General features: G+C 26.5%; 1 protein-coding gene across 4 annotated transcripts; it reads right to left on the bottom strand.

The window, feature by feature from the left end:
* Window positions 1-4,182: 4,182 nt before the first annotated feature.
* LOC112682426 lies at window positions 4,183-9,268 on the bottom strand. Of its 4 annotated transcripts, XR_003148510.1 has the most exons (4): window positions 9,118-9,268; window positions 7,261-7,428; window positions 6,838-7,155; window positions 4,244-4,331 (listed from the first exon to the last, which is right to left on the bottom strand). XR_003148510.1 is itself a non-coding variant. In XM_025553028.1 (3 exons), exons 1-3 carry the CDS (start codon window positions 5,360-5,362, stop codon window positions 4,206-4,208), a joined length of 744 nt encoding a protein of 247 aa, XP_025408813.1. In that variant the 5' UTR covers window positions 5,363-6,057; the 3' UTR covers window positions 4,183-4,205. The 4 variants fall into 4 exon arrangements, 1 of the variants encoding a protein (XP_025408813.1); XM_025553028.1 differs by lacking the exons at window positions 6,838-7,155; window positions 7,261-7,428; window positions 9,118-9,268 and adding exons at window positions 4,654-4,994; window positions 5,086-6,057 and having other exon boundaries at window positions 4,183-4,331; XR_003148512.1 differs by lacking the exon at window positions 4,244-4,331 and having other exon boundaries at window positions 6,492-7,155; window positions 7,261-7,376; window positions 9,174-9,268.
* Window positions 9,269-11,688: the final 2,420 nt, after the last annotated feature.

The following is an 11,688-nucleotide window of genomic DNA, read 5'->3' as shown; positions in this document are numbered from 1 at the left end:
AGAAAGAGTACAACTCATTTCCTGTAAAAACATAAAAATTACTCGTATAAGTTTAAAAATTATATTTTATTCAGAACTAATAATACTTTAAATATTAGATAGAATATATAATTATTTAAGTACACGAAATATATTTAGCGGAATAGATTATTATAAAAATGTAAAAACTTTCAAACTTTTCTAACAAAAAGATATCGAAATTTATAATTCTTTAAAAAAAAAAAAAGTTATAAAATATAAAGTCCAATCATTACACTCAAAATATTTCGACTATATATTATATATTATATGCAAAATAAATCAAGAAAAAAATCTCAAATTCAATAAGATTTATTATATCCGTTCTTTAACATTGGGTATAAAATTATATTGTATTTTTCGGTTATACATATTTAAAAAAAAATATTACCTGAAAATCAGTCACGTTGTCATATACCAAAATTATGCACTGATCACAGCTTACTACCATACCACTTATTTAAAGTGGGATTCAACAGTAACTCATATTACCCCCTATCTAATCACGGTGTGAATTACTGCAAATTCCAACATTTCCTCCTAAATTGTTCATCTCTTTCTCCTCAAAGAACTCAGTTAAAGGTTTTGTTTTCCACTTTTGATACAAACTTTTCCTTCATCAACGCTCTTTCAAGTAATAATACAAATATAATTATGCATATACATAATTCTAGACTTCAATCTGGCTTCCAGTTTTAACAATGTGAGCTTTTTTAATTTACATGACTGATTGTCATTGATTTGTCCAAATATTTATTGAGATCAATGTCAAAACATAAAAAGACTTGATAACTATTGTGCTATACTTAGAAAAGTCAAACACAAAAATAGTAAAAAAAGACGCGTTTAAAAATACATACCTACTGAGATTTAGAAAATTTATATTACAGTTCAATTCTATAGTTCAGGGATTAATAACTAGTGGCATACAGGCCCAACAGAGCCTACGTACTTTTTTTTATTTATTCCGTGCAAAACTTTCAAATTATTTAATATCATTTTTGCATTAATCGGTATTTAATTTTATTACGTTTATCATAAAATGTAGATATTATATTCTTATCAAGTATTGAGTTATAAATTAATTAATTAATATCTAAATATAATATATATATAACTAACATAGCTATAGGTATTAGGTACTTATTTTATTTTATTGGTTTAATCGTAAAATAAAATTATGCAAAATAAATTCTAATTGTCAATTTAATGACTTTTTAAAACTTATTTTTCGCTTTCTCCACTATGGCCCGAAAAATTTTAAAGTTCTATAAATTAGCCTTCTAGAAACTTTGAATTGTCCATCCTTGGTATAATTGACTGATGTAAGGATCTTTGATAATTTTGTTAACATTATGTTTTGTTATTCTTTCTTGTACCTTTGTGAAAAATCTCAACTATGTTTATATATAATTAGAATAATACCCTATAACTTTGGTTCAAGAGAACTTTTCAAATTACTAAGGGTCATTACACAATATACATAAAATCTCGAGACATATAGACTTCTAAATGTTGGAATATTTTTTGACAAAATATAGTAAATGTACGTGTCAAGTTGAGTGGATGTCAAGCTTTAAACAATAGTAGGTAATAATAAAGTTGAAATGAGCTGCATTTTGTTTCCAGCTTTTATTAAATATAAATTATAACGGTAAAATTATTTTTATTACTGAGATTCAATTCCAAACAACAAACTGAGCAACGTCAAGAAATAAAAAACAATATCAAAATGGGCTTATCCTAACAACTAATCTAAGATAGAACAAATAATAATCAATAGAGCTAGAATAGGTCACACCCATCTTAAGCACTACTACTTGATCGCTAAAGAACCCAATCCAACGTGCGACATATGCAAAACACCTCTTACAATTAAACATAAATTTGTCAACTATCTCAAACCTGCAACATCTCACCATCACCTCTACAATCTGTTATCAATAAAAGGAGCCCTTGATCACCGTAATACCACCAAGATTTTTAATTTTTAAAAACTAATTGATTCAGATACAAATCTATAATAATACTATAAATAAAATATGTTTTTATGTCTTTGTTCTACAATATTGTATTAATATTATATGTTCTCTGCAGACTAATAGTCGATATAATTGAAGCCTTATAATCGTAATAAAAAATAAAAATAAAAAGAAAAAATTATTTCGTTTATAAATATAAATTAATATATTTAGATAGTAAGAGTATTAAATACTCAGATTATACGAGATAAAATTAAATTGGATGAGTTCAGCATAGGAGTTTAATTTTAATATCAAAATTAAATTATTTCTTTATTAATATACGTATATTATGATGCTTGAACTGAATGTATTGGTAAGTGTATCATACGTATATTTTACGTAAAAAGGCTTATTTATTTACCTAGGATTTAAATATTTAACAGTTGAAAATTTCTATTACTATGCATTTTGATATTAACAGATGCAATATACTACGTCACTAGAAGTTCATTAAACTCGTGTAACTTTTTAAGCTTTTCCTATTTTTATAGTGTTTATATTATTCACATTAACCGTATTAATAACTTGAGATTGATTTTTTGTTCATTATATAAAGTAACAGCATATATAATATATATATATATATATATATCATGTACCGTCGAGTATTGACGGAAAATTAATCTTATATAATCTTAAGTCTATTATTAGATTTAATTAAAGAAATCTCAAATCAATTATTTTTAACACATATAAACACACAGCAGCGAAGCCAGATGGGTAGTTAAAAGGTTGTAACCAGGGTTTCTGAACGGAACGTATAAAAACGGTTAATGAACATTATTGTTGTTCATAAACCAAAATATAATGGAACAAAACCAATTATTTAATTTAGTTTATTGGTCCTTCATATGAAATAACAATATAAATTATGAAGTTTACTGATATTTTTCACGAAAAACGTTATAATCCTAAAAGTTCTTTAAAAAATTGACATGAAGAGCGTCATAACCTATTAAATTCTTTGAACAATTACTAGAAAAACGTTATAACTTATTAAGTTCTTTGAACAATTACACGAAGAACGTTATAACTTATTAGGTTATTTGAACAATTACACGAAGAACGTTATGACTTATTAAGTTCTTTGAACAATTACACGAAGAACGGAATAAGCTTACTCGTTCTTCAAACTTTTAATACATAGAACAACACAAATTAAACCGTTTATTGAACAATTAAAATAACTTTATGAATCAAAATTATTTTTTGACTTTTTTTAAATTTCAAATTATTTAAGAATAATAAGTACTTTAATATTAAAATCTAAAACTTGAATTACATCTAGTCCTATCTTTACTAATAACTAAGATAAGGATTACAAATACACCCCAACAGCATAATGTGACTTTGAAAAAACTAAAGAAGCTTTAGCCAAAATAAATCCAACAACCGATAATTTATTTTTGACAGTTTAAGATGATATTTTGACAAATTTTTCAAATTTTATTATTATTATTATTATTATTAAAATTAAAAACTATTGATACATATAATATATATATATATTTCAACTGATCGAAAAAAAAATGTACTAAAAGGATTTAATACTCTCAGTAATATGCTATCTGCAAATTACCTCTCATATTTTGTTATAACTTTTGTGCAAATTTTGTCAATAATACTATAAACCTGTATCGACCGTATAACCCGCTGGATATCAACCGGATGTCGATATAGAATAATATATTATTTGTTTAGTGTTCAGTTCAGTCGATTATTATCAGTCGTTGTTTTTACGTCTCGTAACTACACAACGTCGAATCATACGTAAAACCGTTGTATGCGTATATTTTGTAATATTGTGTAATGTCGAAAGTACAACAGTCTACAAGTAGACGACTACAAAATTTTGTTTTCTAGTTTAAAAATACATTTACATCCGATCAACGTTTTATTTTGTGTAGTATGTGGTCTTTTTTTTTTTTTTTTTAATGCATATAACTGCATATTATTATGTATATTTTAATGTTTTTAGAAGCATATTTGTGTACCTTTTAGAGCTATAAGTCCCTAAACCTAGTTATGAGTAATAATACAGTATTATAATACATAAATTAATAATAACCAATAAATACTACTCGTATAAATAAATAACAATCAATAAATACTATAAATAAATAATAATCAATAAATACTCTAAATACATAAGAATACTATAGATTAGCTTTTTTCAAATAAATAGTTTGATCGTATAACCATTATATCTTCCAGTAAACTTGGGTTCATCCTATTTCTTTGATCATTTAATATACATTTTAAACTGGAAAAAAGACGTTCCACTGTGACCTATTTAACAAAAAAAAATAGGTTTAGGTATTATATTATAATGAACATTATATAACATTTCAAATATTTATATTTATTTGAACTAAAATACGAGTATGATTTAAAATCAAAGATTATAAAATTGTGTAGGGCAGATTATCGTAACTCAAAGTTTTTGTTTTATAAATAATTGGCCATTGTTTTAGTTACTAATCTGAATAGTTAGTAATGCTAAAGCAACCAAAGCGCAATCATACATCAATGGATACATTTTTTTAAGTTTTGTTCAAATATCCATAATGTTTTTGCTTTTATCTTCTCTAGGAAATTGCATAAAACTTACAATTTCCCTTTGAATGTCCAACATTACTTGGTCTTGACTATTAACGAAACCACTACTCCGGTTAGCTGCTGCCGTACGAAGTTCAATCTCTAAGTCATCTACTTCATTGTATTCAATATTATTATTTGAAACAGATGGCTCTTCTCTAATGACAGGATCAATGTTGTGTAATTCTGAAGACAAGAGAATCAAATGACTTTTAGCTTCTCTTAGTGTAATTTCATCTAATAAAACATTGACATGACCATCCAAAAAAATAGCCAACTTGAAACTATCACAGTTAAATAAAGTAGTTTCTCGTCTTTGTATAGCTTCAACGATACTATTTGAAATAAATGAATCTAAAAAATATAAAATACTATTAATTTATAAAATAAAATAACAACTACTTAAATTTTGTACAAATAATTGAATTAAATAATTAATATTTACTTATATTTCTTGTGTTTATAATGCATTTCTTCCAATGAAGTAAACAATCTCCTGGGTATAATTTCTGGGCTTGTAAAATACAACTAGTTATTTTAGCTGGTCCAAGAGCATTTTTTAGGTCATTTGTAGATGTCCAAAAATCACTGTCTACGTTTAATCTTGTTTGATGTCTACCAAACACCTGACAAAAATGTTGACATCTTAATAGACTTTCTAACATATCATATGTTGATCCCCATCGTGTTACACATTCGATTACAGGCCCTTTTAAATCCATATTTTTAAGAGCTTCCAAATTTGTCGGTAATCTCAATAACTTCACCAATTCCCGTGATTTATTTATAGTGGATTTTATATTTTCTATTTTAAATATATCTTGTTTTGATAATTGTAATATAATGAGCAGCACATCGCATACACCTCAATACTTCCGATGTATTGACTGTTGCACCCAAATCGTTAAAAATTGAAGGCAACGTATCATGGTTATTTTCATTTTCTTGGTCATCTATTATATTATTAATTTCATCAGAACATTCAGAAATATTGCTACTGTTCTCTTCATCTATATGAACTAGGTCACCTTCAAAATTATGTTAATTTTCAGAAATTTCTTCATTATTGTCGTAGTCTCTATTCATTTCGCGAATTAATGAAACAGTTTTCAACATATTCGCTCCATTGTCAGTTGTAATACAATAAATAAATTTCGGATTTAAGCTATACATTTCTAATGTTTTTAAAAGCACACATTTTAAGTTGGTAGATGCAGTTTGATACATTTCTGTTGTAGCAAGGTTCTTAATAATAATTTTTCATAAAAATAAAGAGTAAACGAGAATTAAATAAAAAGGGTACAAATGTAACAGCTTAACTGGATAGAATTGTTACATTTTATATTTTATTAAAATTTCATTTGGTTTTTTTTAAATTTAAAAGTCAAAGTTATTTTTATTATGTATCTAGTTATGTTATAAGAGTTATAAAAAAAGTCAACAATTGTGCTACTAAAACATTAAGTAACCAAAGTTATATTATTTAATTATTACTTAATTTAATAATATTATGTTATGTTTTTTTTTTTTAATTTAAAAGTCAAAAGTTATGTTATAAGTGTTTTAACAAGTCAAAAATGATGTTCCTAGACTATTATGTTAACTAAGTTATATTTAACTTAATTTAAAAGTAACTATAGTAACTATATAAGTTTTATAACAATAAAAAATAGTATATATATACATATATATATATATATTTATGTTACATTTGTCCCTGTATGGGGTACAGTTGTAACATTTTTTTTTTTTGTGTTAATAATTATTCAACAACCTGTGGAAATAAATGTTCAATACACACATATTTTTAAAGGCAGCAACATATTTTACTAATTAAAAGTATAAAATGTCCAAAAAAGTTTGAATTTTGGCCGAAATAAATAATTTCATGAAAAATTTACAATTGTACCCGGTCTCCCCTACTATACGTAATTTATAGAATAACTAGACATTCTACAGAATTACAGAAAGCTGTACCTCAAGTATAGGAAAATGTATACAATTTATATAAAAATAATATTTTAGTGTGCCTTACTAATGCATACTGTGTAATTATTTAATAATAACAATGTCGATTGTATGGTGAGATAAAAATCTATTAAAAATGCCCTGACTAAGACTGGTCCACATGAAGGCAAGTTATTTAGCTAGTAATTAATAATCTCATATTTTTTATTTATAATTTGTGGGTACCTACCTTCATGAATAAACTGTACATTTATGCCAAGTATAGTATGGTCAAGTCTAGTTGCAGTGTCCATTTTTATACAAAAAAATTTTTTATTCATTTGTTCAGTAATAGCTTTACGGACTAAACTTGCCCGACTACAAATATGATCGCGCACAAAATCAGCGTTCATAGTAATTCGAAAATAACGAAAATTACTATTTTTCTAATACCAGAGTCCTTTATTATATTTAAGGGTCTACCATTAATTGTGACCATTTTGATACAGCCGTCAATCACTGTCCGGCGTTTTATTGACACGTTCATTGTTTTCTCCGCACTGTGCATCTACAAATGACAAAACCATTTTGTTAATATTTAACTAAAATAAGATATAATACATATAAAAGTATGTAAGCATAATTTAAAAATAATGATAACTTAGTATTTTACTCTTTTTTTTGTTGGTGGAAATAAATCAGGTGAATTTGAAGAAGTTGATGACATAGAGACGATATTATTAGTATCAGTACTAGTTTCATCTTCCTCCAATAATATTTGTTGATATTCTAACGCATGAAAGAACTTTAAGTGACACTTCAAATTACCCAAATGATTACCCTTAAAGTATTAAATATGTTGATAATTGCTTGGTTATAATGTTATATACTTAGAGCTTATATTTTACAATTTAAATGATACAGGCCACAGAGTGTATCTCATGTCAAATACAGTGGCGGCTCGTGAGTAAAATACTTGGTGGTGCACATTTATAACATTTATATTTAATACTTTAGTAATAATTAATAATAAATTAGGTACATTAGAAAAACTGAACTTAATTAATATATTTATATGTATTCATATTATGTAATGAAAAATAGATCATAATTATTATATTAGTAAGATTTTTATAAACTAATTCTATTCTTCTTTCTTTTTTAGCAAATATATCAATAACCTTTTCATTAAAATTAGGAATATTTTTGATCATAAGCTTTTTAATTAATAACATAGACAATAATAAGTATAAAAATTATAAACGTGGACTGTCATCTGCGGACTACAATAGTTTGGAACTGATAATAAATACTAATAAGGGTGTACAACAGTAAATAATAATGTACCTATAATAAGGTATAGTGCACAATGTCCATAGAAATACTAGATTAACTTTGTTGATATAAAAATAGTTCTATATACATAGTTACAAGCATTACAAGAGTCTACGATAGGAAGGTCTAACTCGTACAGCTATATCATAGTCCACAACCAGGGGCGGATTGGCAATTATTTTCGGCCCAGGAAATATGAAACAAACCAGCCCATGAACATCAAATTAAACTATTTTACCTCTTTCCCCTCCTAAAAAAATGCTTTATTTTGCATCCATTTCAAAATTTGTTTAGTTTCACCTCTAAATTAGTAAAATCTACAATAACTTTACTATAGTTATAGCTATAATAGTTTTGGGTAAGTCACATGATTAATCAGTTTCAACTTGAACTTGAAGTTTGATGTTAATGCATCTTTAAATATATATTTATTTTTTTAATGATTTTTATTTATTTTACAAAATAAAACTTTTTTTTGGTAATTATATAATAATATAGAGCGGCCCAAACAAGGACTGATCCATCGGGATGATTCCCGATTTCCCAATAGGCCAATCCGCCCCTGCCCACAATACCTACGACCTATCACTTATCAGTTATCACCTATTATTATAGTACTCTATAATATTAAATGAGTAACTAATTAGTCAACAAAATAATTGTTATTTTTGTCAATAAATATTAATCCCTTTTATAAATATATAATACGAGTACAATTATTGCTGTAGAGCAATATTTCATATTCTTACAAAATATAGGTGGTGCACGTGCTCCTGTGCTCCATAGCACGGGCCACCACTGGTCAACTATATGTGGGGTTTTTTTTAATGAATATAGATCGATTATATCGAATGTTACTTAGTTTCTGAAAAAGGCCAGAATACAAAATAAAGAAATACTTTTTTTTTCATTTTTTAAAAATTCCTTATCATCGATCCATAATCGTTAAAAACCCCCGTAAAATGTCATAAGATACAATCTGTAGATTCGTAATGACTTAGTCCCGGTAATCGGTATATGTAATAAAATTTTGTTTGTCAAAAACTATTGTTTTCCATCAATTTATTATCCATTGTTTTTAAAACACTTACATCCTCGAATTTAAATAATTAAATTAAATCGAGTTAGCTTACTAACCATTTTTATATATAATAATATATAAGACCTATTAATATGTTATTTAATTTAAACTTACTGCTAATATTTTATTGCAATTTTGAATTTGTCATGTAGATTTGTTAAAATGTTCACCTTCTGTGTGATATTTGAAGTACCATCTCACTGGATTGTCCAATTCATAATTTTTGGCATAGTTATTATAGTTGATTATTTAATTAATATAATATATTTATTAATAATAATAATATTAATAATATTAAATAATATACATAAATTAATGAAAATACTTAATAATTGAATCACACAAACGATTTTATTAAAACAGTGTCATGTTAGGTAGACTATAAAACGTAAGGAAGTACGAATCATAAAATATAAATCAAGTTTTAATGTAAATGAATTTACTGATTGTAGACTATAGACATATGATATCCATTTTTATCGCCTACTCTATTGTAAAAACTATTAAATATTTTAACTTTTGAAATTCCATTGTAGTTTAATATATATATTAATTAATATCTTATATTATGATAGTGATAAGTCACTTCTGGCTGGTTCCCGGATGGGTGACCTAACGAGTTTTAGTGTTAAATCCTAGCTACTCATACACGTTCAAGAAATAGAAACGTTATTCAAGAACGTATAACTTTAAAGCATTCGAGTATATATGACTGTAAAACATTCTTCTGATAAAATGTTCAAGAACATATTATTTCAAAACGTTCTTCTGATTAAATGTTCAAGAACGTATTAAATCGATAAGTTCTTCTGATAAAATGTTCAAGAACGTATTAAATCGATAAGTTCTTTTGATTAAATTTTCAAGTACGTAATATTTCAAAACGTTCTTCTAATTAAATTTACATGAACGAATAACTTAACAACGTTTATTAGGTAAATCATTCAAGAACTTTAAATTTTTTTACGTTTTTTTGGCGAACATTTCAAAAAACATAAATAATTTTAATTTTTTTCTAGTAAAATGTTCGGTGAACCATTTAGTTTATAACGTTACAATCGAAAACCGTTTGTTGAACATAGATTGATTCAATGTTTATCACAAATAAAATTCAAAAACAAATCATGGAATTGAACCAAAAATTAACGGTTAAAGTAACACTGGTTGTAACCTCCCTCCAAAATGTCTCTCTTATTTTGTAAGACATACAATAATTTTAAACATATGTATAATGTTATATCATGTGATCATCAAATAATTTTTACAGTTTCAAAACATTAAATGATAACAAATTTTATATTTTAATTTACGTTTAATGGACTTAATAAAATTAAAAGTTGGTTCTTAATTAGGAGAAAGAATTTAAACCCCCTCCTCCCAACAAAGTTTTCTAGCCATGCTACTGCACACCCATACTCTCACAAATATATAAAAAAAATCTGAAAAAGAAAATAAATGAAAAATGCAATGATTGTTGTTTTTATATATTCATAATATTATAAACAATGTTAATAAAATCATAATTTTTAACATATTGTTCAAAATTTATTGAATTGATTTAAACCTACTACATATATTTGATTTATTATATAATTTTGAGTAATAAATAATAATAATTTTGATAAAAAAAAAATTGCACAGAAAAATTATTTGTACATATATTTGCGGTTCGAATTGCCAAATAACCTATTTTTAAATTCTATCGAAACTTAACCAAACATAAGTACAGTGTATTTCGCTGAACTTGATTGTCGATTAATACAAAAATAATAATTTTTAGAATAGTATGGAACGATGAGGAACAAGTAAAGGGATCCGTGAATTACACCCAACAACTGCGGTGATGTTGCTCCAACAGATGATCGGGTCGGAGTAGGTGTAGGGACATAAAATAAAAAATAAAAAAACCATCATCTCTCGCATAATATTCCATCATTCTTTTCATTATAATTAATGCGTTTCAATTGAATACGAGGAAAGAAATTGCACGTATCTCGCGACGTTCGACGTAATAACGAGTGGAATCGATTCAGCGGTAGAGCAAACGACCGCGGGCGTTTACAAGTATAATTCCTTTTCAATGTCGCAATTTTGTACCCACTTGACATTTGCATATAGGAGATACAAAAAAACCTACCAGTAACAATATTCTCTGTCTCTCTCTCTCTCTCCATCTCTCACACACACACACACACACACACTCAAGTGTACCCATACATAAGCACACGTACACATTCGACTAGGACGAATCGGGCACAGGTGGGGTTGGTATAAATCTTTTGCGGAACGACCGTTTATACATCGTCATAACCATCGTCGTCGAGTACATTATACATTGTCTGTATACAGAGCGTTTTTCATGTTTTTCGCTTGTGATTATTGTATTGTTTGACACACGCTCTCGGTGTTGCCGTAGTGCATGTAATATACGTGTGCAGTGGCGTATTTGAAAGGGGGAAGGCAAAAAGGAACTATGCCTCCCCGAGATTTATTTTATTTTACTGTTTTGCGTAAAATGTGATTATATGTTAAATTCCATTCTTATGATTACTCACCTATTATAATAACTCGTTCCAACCAAATTCGGTACCAAATTTTGTAATTACAATAGAGACTATATTTCGAACATCGATGCCACGTTCTATGTTATAATATCAGATAATAAAGAAAAATAAATTATCAATA

The sequence above is a fragment of the Sipha flava genome, unplaced genomic scaffold (assembly GCF_003268045.1).
Source record: "Sipha flava isolate LNK unplaced genomic scaffold, YSA_version1 203_pilon_pilon, whole genome shotgun sequence".
In the NCBI taxonomy this organism is placed as follows: domain Eukaryota; kingdom Metazoa; phylum Arthropoda; class Insecta; order Hemiptera; family Aphididae; genus Sipha; species Sipha flava.
The sequence above is the reverse complement of the archived record's forward strand: the minus strand, read 5'-3'. Positions and strand labels throughout refer to the sequence as shown.

Excerpts from the sequence above, each read along its gene's own strand:
- LOC112682426 (XM_025553028.1), bottom strand. The coding sequence starts at position 5,362 with ATGGATTTAAAAGGGCCTGTAATCGAATGTGTAACACGATGGGGATCA. Across the intron at positions 4,995-5,085 it reads TATAAACACAAGAAATATAA|ATTCATTTATTTCAAATAGT; the intron begins GTAAATATTAAT and ends TATATTTTTTAG. Across the intron at positions 4,332-4,653 it reads TGGACATTCAAAGGGAAATT|GTCACAGTGGAACGTCTTTT; the intron begins GTAAGTTTTATG and ends TTTGTTAAATAG.